The sequence below is a fragment of the Microtus ochrogaster genome, linkage group LG5 (assembly GCF_000317375.1).
Source record: "Microtus ochrogaster isolate Prairie Vole_2 linkage group LG5, MicOch1.0, whole genome shotgun sequence".
Classification (NCBI taxonomy): domain Eukaryota; kingdom Metazoa; phylum Chordata; class Mammalia; order Rodentia; family Cricetidae; genus Microtus; species Microtus ochrogaster.
Window position 1 is genome coordinate 5,347,029 of NC_022031.1, and position 16,898 is coordinate 5,363,926.

The following is a 16,898-nucleotide window of genomic DNA, read 5'->3' on the forward strand; positions in this document are numbered from 1 at the left end:
TGAAGAAATGAAGGAATGAAAGGAAGGAAAGAGGAAAGAAAAGAGGGAAGGAAGGGCAGCAAAATCTAAAATTCATCTGTTCTTATGATTCTTTGAATTTATTTAAATCAGAAGCTTAACAGCGCTGTACAATTTGACTCTGCCCTGAAAGTACACAGACAAGTTGCAATAATTTATCATTTAATGCTTTAAAACAATACTTTAAAATAATTGATCAAATTTAAAACAAATTCTCTTGAGAATTTGATTCATATCTTTAACTAAGATTTATCAGAATCATTCTAGATTACAGACATGTGCTTTTTCATCAGGTGACTTAGGATGAGGAGCAAGCATTGCCTTGTGCTCTGTGAGCCACTGTGGCTCTTATGGCAGTTATATCAGCGTCCGTGTCTCATCCTAACTGTGCATCGGTTTTCCTCAAGTTTTGTCCATATGAAGTTCCGGTTAACATCACTTTTTCCCATAGCTTCATTTGTTTCCGCACATCATATACATTTTCATTATAGATAGCAGCAAGAATCGTTTCATTCATTTCACTGGGTCTATATATGGATGTCTTCAAGGAGCATGCTAACACGTTTTTGCTCAACTGTTTCTTTCATTTGTCCATTTACATTTTGCTTCTATTTTACTTTCAATGTTATGACTCTAAAGTTATTTGAAGCACCAATTATTTCTGTTTATTATCTGCTTTTGCTAAATGCCACAAACACTATAGCTCCTTCTGCAGTGTAAGGCTGATCATGTTTGCCTCCCTATCTTCATGAGCACAATAGTGATGTTAACTTGTGTTTGGCTAATAATGGATACTTAAATTATGCAGCTCACTAATCTCATTAAAGACACAGGGTGGTTTTGTTCATTACAGATCGAGGTAAACTCATAGCTTGGTAATTCATACTGATGACAGCATACTTCATGTGAATTCACAGGGGAGCAAAAGTAGCTCCAACTTGTATGTGAGATTAATGTACCTCAGAGCCTGTGTGGGGAGTAAGTTCAGAGCTGGATGAAGTCAGTTATCTCTAGTTTCTCTTGTAGGCAAAAGCTGTTCTGAAGAATATTTCCCTCAAATTGTTTTATTTTTGACATTTAATAGCTTATAATAATGTGCTCTGAAACTAATGTGTACATCTGGCAAAATTAAAATAAGTCCATCCCCTACTGAGAATAGACAGTATGGAGATAGACTTACATTTATTGAAAGCCTTAACTTTTAAAACTTTCATAATTATTTCCCACTGGAACTCTTTTAGTATGGAAAACATTGTTTTAATTGTTCTGTATAAATTCTCTTCTGATATATACTATTTAATGGGATATCAAAATGTCATTCCATTGGTCCCCTTTCTTACTATTCCATTCTATACTTAATGAATTTCTACTTAAATGAACTTTGTTTTATAAGGTAGGAAATACATTTCTGTTTTTCTAAAAAAATCAAATTTGCAGTTGTCTCATTTTTTAAAGAAAAGACAAGATATGGGGCTTGTAGTCGCTGTAGATAAAGGAGCTGTGCAAACCTGGTAGCTTTTGTTCAATAACCAGGACCTACAGAAAGGTAGAAGGAGAGAATAGAAAGAAAGGACTGACTCCACAGTGTTGTCCTTTGACCTCAACTCATACATTGTGGCATATGCCTCCTCTATCTAATGCACACACACACACACACACACACACACACACACACACACACACACACACATGCCGAGAATAATTAATTAGCTTTGTTAAGAATATAAAATATCCATTTTACTGTTTATAAAAAATAGTTATCCAAAACAGAAGGCAAAATAGACCTTAGTTTGCAAGGACCAAGAACCATAAACAGTAAGAGGATTATGGAGAATGAAGCTCTCTGAAGACTCTCCACTGCATACAAAAGCTAACAACAGCCAATTTTCTATGTTATTTCTTTGTCTTATATACAATCTACTTGGTTTCTAAGTGAGCAATAGATCATTATGATTATTTTACTAACAGATTATCTGAAAAGTGTGTTCTCTCTCTCATTAGTTTCTCTTTCCTTTCTTGAATACTTGGCCAAGAAAAACATAAGCATCTGCCATCAGTTGCTTAAGCCCTTATAAACCCAGAATTCCACAAGTTAATCAGGGGAGAAAGGATGGATAAGATAAATAAAGCTGGAGGCATGGCAGCATTTAAACACAGATATTCTGCTCAAGCTACTCTCAGCTTGTGCTTTTATGGAACTTTTTCCAAATATCTTGTCCAGTACTACAAATTGAGGTGTTATTTAATACTGCAAAACCTGCTATCTGGTCATGATCATTTTTAACTCATAGAGTTATGAAATAACTAGCAATAGTACTAGTGTGTTTTTAGTAATTATGCAATGAAAAAGGCCAGTATAAATTAACAATTTTAACAAGAATAATAAGTGTGTCTTATATTGATATTTATGTAACAATGTCTATATATATGGGGAATAAAATAGTGGCACAATAGTCCTTCCATTATAGACCATTCTTACACCTTGGAGTGGCATTCCATCTACAGCTCAACACATTTGCAGAGTGAACATTCTATTATTATTCCTAAGACCGTGTTAAGAAAAGCAAGAATGTACACTATTTACATTTAGCAGAGAAAATTATATTTAAAAAACTTACTAAATAAGAATTAAGAATCTGAAAGAGCAAAAACATTTTGGCATAATGGAATTAACAATTGTAAGAAGCAGGCACTTGCTGTTATTAAAATCCACCATAGAATAAAGGCATTGCTGAGCTGAAATTATGAGTACGAATTTCTACTCAGGCCATTCCACAGTACTTCCGTGGAACTGGGACTGGATTTCTGAGGAAGAGACATAGGCTACTGGTATGGATGTCTTTGAGGGAGTGTAATGAAGCAAATTCTGCCATTTTTGCCAACTAGATTCTTCTGTTCCTTTTGGAATAAATTATGATTACAGGGGTAAAGAAACCAAACTAAGCTCGGGTGATGTTGATGATGACAATGATAGGAAACCTAATAAAATGCTCATTTTCTTGTTCCATCTTGAATTCTTCAATCTTACTGAGTAAAACAGGAAACCAGATACTCGCTGTGTAGAAACATGATCTTGGGGAATCACCACTCTACCTATAACTAAAGGAAGGTCACATTTCAGAAGCAGTAGCTTCTTAAGTGACACATAGATGTTCATATTCCCATCTAACATTTTCATGTTTAGGCAACTTAATGTAATTGAGTCATTTGGACCATATATAGTTTTATCTCACAATTATCCTGAGTAATACATTATAAAAGCAAAGCTCAATTATTATTTTCCAGTCTTCCTTCAGTGATATTTTCTTTTCAAACACAAGTTGGTTGAATTGAGTGCAGGCAATTGTATAATCTGAGAGTCATATGGTACCAAGTAAATTAAAAAGAGATTTGCTTCAAGTATGCTGAGTACTCCAGAGAATGTCTTCAATCTCTGGAAAATTGGAAGCTTAATCTAATCTTCATTTCAGTTCCACCAGAAAAACCACCAAGTACATTAAAAACTGCTGGTGAAGAATGAAGGACTATTAGAAAAAAGAAATGTCACGAATGCAGGAGAACCTGTACACTGTTAAAATGATTCCACATGGGCATGGCTCAGTGCGGGAACATTCTGACCTAGTGTTACTGCACTAAAGAAATGTTACTATGGTTTTAGTTAATGAAAAAAAGTTAAGGTTAAGTTGTTTCTGAGCATCAACTGTAGAATACAACATATATTCATTATACTGGAAAATATGCTACCAAAGAATATTGTCTGTCTCATTTGCAAACTTAAATTATCGAGTGATAGAATGGTGTCTTAATTTACAAGCATAGAAATAATAGTGTGTGTGTCTGGGAAGCTCCTGGTCTGCAGTAAGAAGATAGGAAATTGACATCTAGATGCTTATGTGGCAACAGGTTAATTTTGGGAAAATTGTCTCCTCTATGTTTTCGTTCTTAAAAAAAAAAACTTAAAATTCCCACCTTATTAAGTAAGAAGTAGAATTAAACTATTTTAGAGATTTTTCTTTTTACCTCAAATAATCAGATGGACATACTGCTTAATTATCTAATGTAACAAATTAAATACAGCAGATAACAATGTTGATTACACTAAAGTAAAAAATCTTGCAGAAATGATCACTTTAATTTGCAGTCAATTGCCTTTTAAAAGTTTGGTCAAGAAATATTTGCATATGAACAAGAAGGAAAGGAAGCAGAAAACTTTAGAGAGGTTTAGTAATTAAAAAAAATAAAAGTAATAAAATCACCAATATCCTGATGAATTTTAAGAATAATTTGTTTTGAATTTGTATATGGCACTTATACTTAAAGTGGGCAGTTTACCTTGTTTTGTGGACTCTAGTTTCCGCAGTCAATCATGCTAAATGTAGAATTTAAGGATGAACTAGGAATAAACAAAGAGAGTCAGTCCTCTGGGTGTTTGTCATGCATATGTTTCCAGAAAATCCTGGTGAGAAGCCAGCCTCTGCGCAGCTTTTATTCCTTACTAAAGATGCTGTGAGCTGTAACTACATAGCAACAATGAGATTGACTCATGTAGAAAAAAGAAGTATTTCAAAAGGGAAATTTAGGATCAAATGGATATTTATTAAGAAGTTGTTGAAATTGTTTCTGAAAGAAAATTTACTAATTTGAGATATAAAGTGTGCACATATCAAATTTCAACCTTCAGTCTTTTCTGTGATTTTGAAATCTTACTCTTCATCAACAAAAATATAAGCATCAATGCAAAAAAAAATAAAGACTATGAAAGAGTCTGGCAAACTGGTATTGATTTAGGAGAACTTCTACTAGAAAAATAAATATGTCATACCAAATAAATGTGAAGAAGATCATTTAGGAAGGCTGAGAAATCTTTTCAGTATACCAAATAGACATGTCCTTTGTGCATGTCTGTAACTGTCCTGCAGTTTTGGTTATGTGAATAAGGGTGAAATGGCCAAAAGGAGAACTCAGATGACAGATTGTTTTGTTGTATAAAGTTGACAGATACAGTGTCATGTTCATGTATTTTTTCAAAACACAATTATTGTTAAAGCCTACTAATAATTATTCTCAAAGTAAAATCATATTTGCTTGCTATGTTTATGTTAATATGGCACTAAGTGGCTTTTATATATAACATACTTGTTTTAAGGATAAGGGATGAATTAATACCTTACTTCTAAGAGAAAAGCTAAGACCATTTCATCAAGTAAATATTAAAATTAAGTTGATCAGCTTTTAACATTTTGTGGGAAGGAATAGTATTAATCTCTATTTAAAGCATACAAGTAAATGTTTGCTTTACACAAACATTTATTCAACACAAACATTTGTTCAAACATTATTCAAACACAAAAAAATGTAATTTTAAAAGTTTATGAAATGAAAATAAAACCTCCAAAATTATTTTAAGGGCTGAAGCAGTATTCTTACTGCATTTATTTCACTGACAAATAGGGGGAAGTCTTTTCAAGCATTCATTTAAAAATAACCTTGGGAAAAGGAAGATATGAGTGGCTTCTTAGTAAATGTTATCCATTAAACAAGTATCAGAAGAACTTTTTTTTTTCTGAATAAGCACTATTAGGGAAATCTAAGGACACACAAAGGAAAAGTGTAAAAATATAGTTGTAAGAATGAGTGAAATAATACGATGACAATTAAAAAATTAATGACTTTAGGCAACCTTTGAAATTTTGTTTTTATTCCATTGTGCTTTACTATAATTTTTGTTGACAGCCTATAATTTCAAATGAGCTGTCCATACTGCAATGCTATTTATAAGGATAAAGTAATTTAATTTATTTTCGAGTATATTGTGAATTTTTTATAAAAATAAAAACTAAGCTGTCTTCTCCTTCTCCCTGCTACGTCCTTCTGCATTAAAAATTTTAGCCCAACTTCAAAGCCCAGAAACTGACGCTTTCCATTTCTTATATTGCAGTTTTTGCATTAGCTTCCTTCCGTACACTTTTGATAAACTCAGAGGTGCCCAAAGTTTTTTTTTGTTTTTTTCCTTTTTTCTTATTTTTCCATTCAAAAATTTCCACTTTCTCCCCTCCTTCCATTCCCCTCCCTCTCCACCACTCACCCCCACCCTCTCCCTCTAGTCTTTTTTTTTCCCTCTTTTTTATCATTATCATCATCACGAATTTTCACATCCTCCCCTCCTCCTACCTCCCTCCACCTTCCATCACTCCCCTCCCCCTCCCTCTCCAAAGAGCAGTCACGCCCTGTGGGAAGTCCAAGGTCCTCCCCTCTCCATTCAGGTCCATGAAGGTGAGGATCTAAACAGACCAGGCTCCCACAAAGCCAGTACATGGAGGAGAACCAAAATCCAGTGCCACTGTCCCTGGCCTCCCTGCCAGCCTTCCATGTTTGCCACATTCAGAGAGTCCGCCTGACCACACGCTCCATCAGCCCGAGTCCAGCTGGCCTTGGTGAGCTCCCACCAGATCAGCCACACTGTCACAGTGGGTGGGCGCACCCCTTGTGGCCCTGACCTCCCTGCCCATGCTCTCCCTCCCTCTGCTCCCCATCCGACCCCGGGAGCTCAGTCCAATGTGGGTCTCCGTCTCCATCTCCATCCATCACCAGACGAAGGCTCCATGGTGACATGCAAGAGACCCATCAGAGTGGCTATAGTATAGGGCCAGTTCAGGCACCCTCTCTTCAGCTGCCCAAGGAACAAGCTGGGGACATCACCTGGGAACCCCTCTAGAGTCCAGTCTCTTGCCGACCCTCAAATGGCTCCCTCAATTAAGATATATACTTCCCTGATCCCATATCCACTCCTCCTCCATCCCAACTGTCCCATTCCCCCAAGCTCTCCCCATTCTCCACTTCTCCTTTCTCTCTCCCCATCTCCCCTTACCCCTGTCCCACTCCCACCCCCAAGCTCTCAATTTTTGCCTAGAAATCTTGTATACTTCCAATGTCCAGGAGGATAACTACATGTGTTTTTTTTTGGGGGGGGGGTTCACCTTCCTATTTAGCTTCTCTAGGATCATGAATTATAGGCTCAATGTCCTTTATTTATGGCTAAAATCCACTAATGAGTGAGTACATACCATATTCATCTTTTTAGGTCTGGGTTATCTCCCTCAGGATAGTGTTCTCTATTTCTATCCATTTGTGTGCAAAATTCAAGATGTCATTGTTTTTTTACCGCTGAGTAGTGCTCTAATGCGTATATATTCCACACTTTCTTTATCCATTCTTCCATTGAGGTGTATCTAGGTTGTTTCCAGGTTCTGGCTATTACAAATAATGCTGCTAGGAACATAGTTAAACAAATGCTTTTGTAGTATGATAGGGCATCTCTTGGGTATATTCCCAGGAGTGGTATTGCTGGATCCTGGGGTAGATTGATCCCAGATTTCCTGAGAAACCGTCACACTGATTTCCAAAGTGGTTGCACAAGTTTGCATTCCCACCAGCAATGGATGAGTGTTCCCCTTACACCACATCCTCTCCAGCAAAGGCTATCATTGGTGTTTTTGATACCAACTAAAATCCAAAACACCAATGATACCCGCTAGTCTTAAGAGAGGGCAGGGTACCCTGTCCTGTGGGAAGTCCAAGGCCCTCCCTGCTCCATCCAGACCCAGGAAGGTATGCATCCAAAAAGACTAGGCTCCCTAAAGCCAGTAAGTACATGCAGTAGAAACAAGTCCCAGTGCCATTATCAATGGCTTCTCAGTCAGCCCCCATTGTCAGCCAAATTCAGAGAGTCTGGTTTGATCACATGCTCGTTCAGTCCCAGTCCAGCTTGATTTGGTGAGCTCCCATTAGATCAGGCACACTGTTTCAGTTGGTGGACCAACCCCTTGCGGCCATGACTTCCTGGCCCATCTTCTCCCTCCTTCGGCTCTTCAACTGGACCTTGGGAGCTCAGTCCAGTGCTCTGATGTGAGTCTCTGTCTCTATCTCCATCCATCGCTGGACAAAGGTTCTATAGTGATATTCGAGATATTCATCTGTGTGACTATGGGACAAGGCCAGGTCAGGTACCCTCTCCTCCGCTGTCCAAGGACCTAGCAGGGGATCTGAGATGCCCTCTAGAGCCAAGTCTCTTGCCAACCCTAAATTGGTTCCCTTAATGAAGACACTTCTTCCCTGCCCCTATGTCCACCCTTCCTTCATCTCAACCCTCCCACTCCACCAAGCTCTCCCCAGTCCTTTCCTTCTCCCTTCTCTCTCCCCCTCTCTCCTTTCCACTATCCCACCCCCACCCCCATGCTTCCAACTTGTGCCCGGTGATCTTGTCTGCTTCCAATATCCAGGAGGATAAATATATGTTTTTTTGGGTTTACCTTATTATTCGGCTTCTCTAGGCTTGTAAACTATAAGCTCAATGTCCTTTGTTTATGGCTAGAATCCACTAATGAGTGAGTACATACCATATTCATCTTTTTAGGTCTGGGTTATCTCTCTCAGGATAGTGTTTCATATTTCCATCCATTTGCATGCAAAATTCAAGATTTTTTATTTTTTTTCATTGTTTTTTATCACTGAGTAATACTCTAATGTGTATATGTTCCATACTTTGTTTATCCATTCTTCCATTGAAGGGCATCTAGGTTGTTTCCAGGTTCTGACTATTACAAATAGTGCTGCTATGAACATAGTTGAATAAATGCTTTTGTAGTATGATTGGACATCTCTTGGGTATATTCCCAAGAGTGGTATTGCTGGATCCTGAGGTAGGTTGACTCCCAAGTCCAAATGGATTAAAGACCTCAATATAAATCTGACCAAACTGAACCTGATAGAAGAGAAAGTGGGAAGTAGTCTGCAACACATGGGCACAGGATACCACTTCCTACGCACAACCCCAATAGCACAGACAATAAGAGCAACAATGAATAAATGGGACCTCTTGAAACTGAGAAACTTCTGCAATGCAAAGGACACTGTCATTAAGACAAAAGGCAACTTCTCTTAGGACAGTAAGAGAGACTTAACATACATCTAATTTACATGGGAAGTAGAAAGAGACAAGATCTCATGAGTAAATTGACAGCATGAGGAACCTGAGGGAACGTTGAAAGGGAGAGGCGTGAGGCAGGGAGGGGAGCAGAGAAAAATGTAGAGCTCAATAAAAATCAAATTTAAAAAAAAAAAGAGCTTCAATACTGTGAAGACTGAGTTAATTTAACATGACATACCATCATACAAAGCTGTGCATGCTGGCTATTCCTGGTCTGTAATGAGAAAAGAAAGCTCGGTACTTTCACTGTTGTTCAGAGCAGCTTAATGAAAGAGAGTTTGCCGGGAGGTAGGAGAAAAACAACAAAACACTTAAACTCTAATGTTTTCTACAGTCACGGAATTAATTGGTGAAAATCCCTCCTGATTCTTTGACGAAGAGAGCCACTAGACATTGAGAGAAGGGACCCACCTGGAATGCCCAATATCAGACAAAGGCTGTGGAACACAGCCTGTAGAGTGTTACAACACATTGACAAATGTTTCAGTGACCTAGAAAGTCTCTTTTAAGGCTAAAGGGCATTGCAATTAGATTAATAATGAGTGTGGAGGTTCATTTTCTCACCACATCCATCAGGGTTCTTATCTCTCTGAATCCCCAAAGTCATTGTGCTCTGCTTATTATCTTTACACAATGAGTAGGTTTGCTTACTTAATGAACCTCTTTAAGGCACATGGAAAATGAGGGGAAACTTTTATCTCAAATGATAATTTCTGATTTGAAGAGATGAACAAAATATCCTATTTTCTTCCTTTTGATTGTTTTGGATATGGTGCTGCGGCCCCCTCACTTAGGGACCACTATGAATTCATCTTACAAATAACTAATGTACGCCTTGTTTTGTGATTGAAATGAGAGGCAGATTTTCTTGACCCTTCTGGTTTTCAGGTCTCTGCTAGTATGGCCTATACTCATAACCCCTTTCTGCTCTTCCAGCTGTGGACTTTGAAGGGAACCCTAGGGTACTGACATCCACTGCTCTTTGCCTGCAGGCCCCCGCTGTCTTGGACTTTGCCAGTTAAACAGGAAGGGTTTCTCTTGATCTCTGCCACATTTGACTTCTTTTCCTTTCTAGGCATGTAGGAGATTATCTTTGTTTTAAAAAGCTCCTTTTAATCTTAAGTATTGTCCTTTTATTTTATGATGTAATAGCTGTAAATATTTAACAAACTATTAAAAACTAGTATATACTTTTATTGCTTTCTATATTATTTTCAAAAAAGAAATAACATTTTCAGAAGTATATGTTCAAAAGTAATACTTTTATAAAATAATTTCTTGTGAATTTTTTTGTTATTTTCTTCCTGTTCTAATTTCTCTTCTCTGAATTTTATTTTAATTTATTCTCTGGATTTCATATTGATTTATTTATTGACTGCCTTAAATCAATTGCAAAACTAAAATTCATGTAATAGTGTCAAAATAAAATGTATAACAACCATAAATATAAATCAATAATATCTTTCCTTTTGTTCTTGGTAATATAATTACATACCTTATTTGATAGCAAATATTTTTAAAAAATAAATTAATAAATATAAGCCAGCATTTTTTCCTAAGGTGTTATATTCTCAAATATGCTGTCATATAAAATTTTGCTGCATATGAGTTTGCAGAAGTGATTATATGAATCATTAAAATCTCTGAATGACATATTTACATATGTGAGCTAACATCCCTATACCTTTATTCATTTTGCTGTTCAGAGAAATACATTGCTGTGGTGAATATTAGTTTTTCTTTTAGTCATAGTAGGGAATTAACTGATTTTCTTTTCAGTTAGAAACATTTGACTAACTTACTCTACAGATGTCTCCATTTTAATTTGCATACCTGGAAAGCACGCAGAACAATGATTTGAACACACAATTATCAGTTCCCTCTACTGTTTCAGCCAACATCTGTACCCTCATGCTAGCTCTGTTTCCTTTAGCCTCAGCCACAGAGTGGCCCCTGATTACCTTCAGCACCGTGAAAACCAGGACAAAATTTAATACGGTTCCTATACTTACTTCTTAAGCTGATTTTATTTCTATTTTTCCCCTCACACAGAGAATTTCTTTTTGCAGTTTTGCTCATGATTTTGTATAATCATTCTACTCTCAAGTTAATTTAATAAGTGCCCAATGTATGTATAAGTATCCAAAGTTCAATATTAGTGTAAATTTATTTACTCAAGCAAAGAAATATATCAAAGGATACTGAGTCAGTCTGATTTCAGCAGATTTCATTCTGTTATCACAGCAAAGCTCCTTTCCTATATTACAAAAGTTCAGTGTCTGGTTAAATTCTAACATTCAGAACAAGCATCCTGTTGCTTCCTGAAAATAAAGTGACTAATTATAAATAACTTGTCTGAATACTAAACAAGGGTAAAATATATACTTGCAACAAAATTTTACAAGAGTATTCTTTGAATAATTCCATTTGTTTCCAAGAATGTTTCTGCATCTTACTAACACTCAACCATTTGTGTTTGTGAAGGCTGTTTGATTATCATGGGCGTGTGCCTCCACCTCCTCGAGCTGTCATCCCCCTGAAGCGTCCCAGAGTGGCTGTCACCACCACACGTAGGGGAAAAGGTGTCTTTTCCATGAAAGGGGGTTCCAGATCTACTGTTGGTGGGTCATCTTCATCAGGCTCTAAATGTAAGTAATGCTCCCTGTTTTGTTTTTCTGCAAATAAAAATAGGAATAACCATCATTAATAAAGGCCTATAGTCAATGGTTGCCTGGTAACTATTAATATAAAAACATGAATAATTATCTATTATTGAATTCTACCACATTGTACTAAGGTAGACAGACAATAAATAGGTTACCCAGAACTTATTTTAATAGACTTTTATCACAGTAAATCGCATTGAACTTTCAGCCTAGTTGGTCTGTGATAGAGAAAAGCATGAAAATCGAACATATTGCTTTTAATGAGAAAACACTGTCACTTTAAAAGGATACACAGTCTTTCCTTTCAAAGAAACGTGAATAAAATGTGCTTTGAATATTTTATAATTAGGATATTCAAGATTAAAGTTGGAAAATGATACAAGAAAACTCCTAATAAACATAACAATTATCCTAGAATCTAGGAAAGACATACAACTGAATATATATTTCAATATATATTAAAGATCCTTACATCATTTCACAAAAGTCAGTAAAATGTAGAGATGCCAACTTTCTTTTTTTTATTTTTTATTTTTAAGGCAATGTTATTTTACATATGAATCCCAGTACTCTCCTCTCACCTTTCCCCCACCCAACCACCATCCACTTAGAGAGAAAGAGAGTGAGTGACTTCCCATGGGAAGTCAAGAAAGTCCTTCACATCACTTGAGGCAGAACCAACGTCCTCCCCACCTCACCCCTGGATCTAGGCTGAGCAAGGTATCCATCCATAAGGAATGGGGTCCAGAAAGCCAATTCATGTACTAGGGATAAACACTGGTTCCACTGCTTGTGGCCCAATAAATCACTCAAGTCATACAGTTGTCACCGACATTCAGAGGGGAAAAATAGTCAGTCATATGCAGGTTCCCTAGCTCTAAATCCATAGTCAGGGAGCTCCCACTTGCTCAGGTTAGCTATTTCTGTGGGTTTCCCCATCATAGTCTTGACCCCTTTGCTCATATTAGCACTCCTCTCCTTCCTCTCTATGACTGGATTCCAGGAGCTCCGCTCAGTGCTTATCTGTGGATCTGATTCTGCTTGCAAAAGTTACTGGATGTATGTTTTATGATGATAATCAGGGTAGTTATAAATCTGATTACATGGGAAAAGAAGTTAAGGTATGCTCTCCACTATTGCTTAGTAGTTGGGGTCATCCTCTTGGGTTCCTGGAAATTTGCCTGCTGCTAGATTTCTTGTTAACTCCATAATAACTTCCTCCATCAAGACATTTCTTTCCTTGCTCTCCCTTTCTGTCCAGTTCCCAACTTGTCCCTCCTGATCCCTCAAGTTCTCCTTCCCCCTTCCCTTCTCTTCTCCCCGATTCACTTCCACCCTTCACCCACCTCCCAAGCTCCCAATTTACTCAGGAAATCTTGTCTAATGTCCCTCCCTATGGGGATCCATGTATGTCTCTCTTAGGGTCTTTCTTGCTTCTTGGCTTCTCTGGGATTGTGAACTGTAGGCTAGTTATCCTTTGCGTTATGTCTAACATCCACTTGTTAGTGAGTACATACCATGTTTATCTTTCTATATTAGGGTTACCTCCCTAAGTATGGTGTTTTCTAATTCCATTCATTTGCCTGAAATTTTTAAAATGTTATTGTTTTTTATCACTGAGTAGTACTACATTGTGTAAATGTACCATATTTTCTTTATCTATTCTTCAGCTGAAGGATATCTAGGTTGTTTCCAGGTTTTGGCTATTACAGATAATGCTACTATAAACATAGCTGAGCAAATGTCTTTTTGGTATGAGTATGCATCCTTGGAGTATATGCCCACGAGTAGTATTGCTGAGTCTTGAGGTAGATTGATTCCCAGTTTTCTAAGAAACTGCCATACTGTTTTCTAAAGTGGCTGTACACATTTTCACTCCCACCAAGAATGGAAGAGTGTTCCTCTTACTCCATGGCCTCTCCAACATAAGCTTTCATTAGTGTGTTTTATCATAGCCATTCTTACTGGGATAAGACAGTATCTCACAGTCGTTTTGATTTGCATTTCCCTGGTGGATAAGGATGCTAAGCAATTCCTTAAGTACCGTTCCACCATGTGAGATTCCTCTGATGAGAATTATCTGTTTAGGTCTGTACCCCATTTTATAATTGAATTGTTGGTACTTTGATGTCTAATTTTTGAGCTATTTGTATACTTTTTGAGATCAGTCTTCTGTCAGATGTGGGGTTGGTGAAGATTTTTTCTTTTCTGTAGGTTGCCATTTTGTCTTATTGACTATGACTTTTTTATTACAGAAGCTTCTCTGTTTCAGGAGGTTCCATTTATCAAGTGTTGATTTCAGTACCTGTGCTACTGGTGTTCAATTCAGAAAGTGGTCTCCTCAGCCAGTGCATTAAAGACTACTTCCCACTTTCTCTTCTATGAGGTTCAGTGTGGCTTGACTTATGTTGAAGTCTTTGATACAGTTGAACTTGAGTTTTATGATGTTTGTGTCTATTATAAAGAATAACGTTTCTCTGATTTCTTTCTTAGCCCATTTATCATCTTTATAACAAAGGCAGAAGTCACATCCCAAAAGTGTGGTGCATGGAATAAATGACTGAGTTTATATAAATGAGTGAGTGCTCTTAACTGGAGAACTGTAAATATTATGAAACAATATTCCATTTGCTATTTTAGTATTGAATTTTACTTTGTGTAAAGTTTTATTTTGAGCTTTCCATCTTGATTGCTGGATTATACTTTTGCTTCTTGTATCAATTTTCTAAAGTTGTAGCAATCAGTTATTTAGAGGTTCCATATCTGGGATATCTGAGACTCAACTACAATGTACTTCTCTGTGTCTTTATGTACATCCTCCTCCCTGATTAGACGTACACTAGTCTCAGTAGATTAAGTCACTTTAATGACCTCAACTTAATGTTTTCTCTGCAAAGGCCAATTCACAAATAAGATGTTTTCAAGGTATGAGAAATTAGGGCTCAACATATCTTCTATAAAATGTATTTTAATGCATAAGTACTTTATCACTTTTTATGTTTCCTTAAATTCCTTAAATCATCATGCTGCTGAGTTTGCCCCAAGAGAGCAACTAAAAGTCTATTTCTATAGTTAAAAGTCTTTTACATATAGTCAGTTTAGTAATGTTTTCAACTACTTTTTTTCAAGGTAGGGTTTCTCTATGTAGCAGCCCTGTATGTCCTGGAAATTACTCTGTGGAGACCAGGTTGGTCATGAACACACAGAGATCTACCTACCCTACCTACCTCTGCCTCCGAAGTGCTAGGATTAAAAGTGTGTGCTATCACTGCCTGGCTAGTCGCCTCATTCTTATGTTGGAAGTGTTTGCCATTGCTTCTGTTTGTGTTGATAAGGTGTGTGTCTGTCTGTCTGTCTGTGTGTGTGTGTGAGAGAGAGAGAGAGACAGAGAGAGACAGAGAGAGACAAGGAGAGTTCAGAGCTGGGGTCTTTTATAAGTTTCCAACTTTTTTCTTTATTTTTATACTTCTTTTTAAAGTTTTATAAAAATATTTTGATCATATTCCCCCACTTCTCTCAACTCCTCAAAGATGTACCCCGCTTTCCAATGATCCCAACATTTTACATTTTTCACCATCAAGAACACTTCTTGTTAGTCAAATATTTGTGGATAAGTGGTCATTCATGACTGACTTTCACCAAGCTCCACACTTGGCATTAATTCTCCCAGGAGGTATCAGTTTCTAAGGTTCTTATCCAGGGACTGAGAGTTCATGCCCACATGCTCTTTCCATTCTAGATTTCGTCTGACTTGGCTTTGTACTGGTCTGTGCACGTTGTCATTACTGTTGTGAGCTCATATGTGTAGCTGCATTCCTTTGTACTGGTCTGTGCACGTTGTCATTACTGTTGTGAGCTCATATGTGTAGCTGCATTCCTGTGTCCAGAAGACACTATTTCCATCTCCTCTGTCTCTTAAATTCCTTCTGCCTTCTTTTCTGCATGATATCTGGACATTCAAAAAAAGTGTGGTATATATGCTCTATTTATGGCTGAGAACTCTGAAGCCCTTTTTTGTCCACCTTAGCCACTTATAGATCTCTGTGTTAATCATCATCTACTTAAAATTGATGATTTAATGGTGAGGTTTGAGAAAGACAATAATTTCTGGTTATAATGATAAGTAACTGGTGATTACTTAATATTATGTTTGTTTAACAAAATACCAGCATTATTTTCTTTCCATCTCCTATGGCTAATCAATACATAGGCTCTTCAACTGAAAATGGTACCAAATATATGTTTCATGTTGTGGAATGGGACTTAAACCCAAACAGAAAAGTAGTGCTTATTCCCAGGATCTTTGTGCCAATATTGCAACTGCAGACATGTTTTTACAGGTTTTATAGTATTATAGCTCACGGGGTTCATAGATAAATAATTTTTTCTTCTTCAGTAAAGCAGACAACAACTTTCACCACTGTGAAATGGCAGATTAGTATCAGTTTGATTTCAATGTGTCCTATGACTCAAGTGTGTTCAGCAAAATGTTCTCACTATCAAGTTATGGAGGGTAAATAAGAGAAATGGATATAACCTATAAGATTTGGGGAAATATAGGACTTCACTATCCAATAATAGCAAAAGAAGGAGTAACCCGTTCTTGGCATTGAACATGTTTATTTATCCATTCTTTTCTTTATTGTTCTCTCGTGTTTGGTAAAATTGTCTCAGTGTGTATTTAAAATGAAATATATATATATATATATATACATATATATATATATATATGAATAGTCAAAGCTAACATCAACAAATGAGAGAATATATACAATGTTTGTCTTTTTTCTGTTTTATTCAACTCTGCATTACTGTTTACAGCTTTATCTATTTTCTTGTACAATTATCCTAATTTATAGAAATAGTCAAGTTTTACAAACTTAAATCACAAATTAAAGTTCTAAATAAAGTGAAAAACTGTACTGTTATATTGACATGATCTGAGTAAACATGATTTGTATATATTTTACTCTTTTACTGATAATCATTTCTCATTATTTAATGAGTTGACAACTTAAGAAGCGGGAATTAATATTATAACTCACGTAATGTTTGTTATTTCAGAATTTTTAATATGACTGATTTCTGCAGAGGAGAAAAATCATGTAAAGTACAAGGCATTATTGAGATAATTTTCCAAAAGTGAATAATGATGACTGGCAACTATTTTAAATATTTTTCTTTTTAAAAGTTTAAAAAGAAATTCCTTTCTTTTGATCACAATTATT

The 16,898-nt window shown here is 36.5% G+C and overlaps 1 protein-coding gene across 8 annotated transcripts in view; it reads left to right on the forward strand.

Annotated features, from left to right (window-relative positions):
• Nucleotides 1-16,898, forward strand: part of Ralyl (RALY RNA binding protein like) — a 781,615-nt gene that overhangs the window by 676,706 nt on the left and 88,011 nt on the right. For all 8 annotated transcript variants that reach the window (XM_005361821.2, XM_005361822.2, XM_026786636.1 and 5 more), the window contains one exon: nucleotides 11,489-11,652. In XM_005361821.2, coding sequence (XP_005361878.1) covers nucleotides 11,489-11,652 — 164 coding nt within the window. The remainder of the gene's footprint in view (nucleotides 1-11,488; nucleotides 11,653-16,898) is intronic.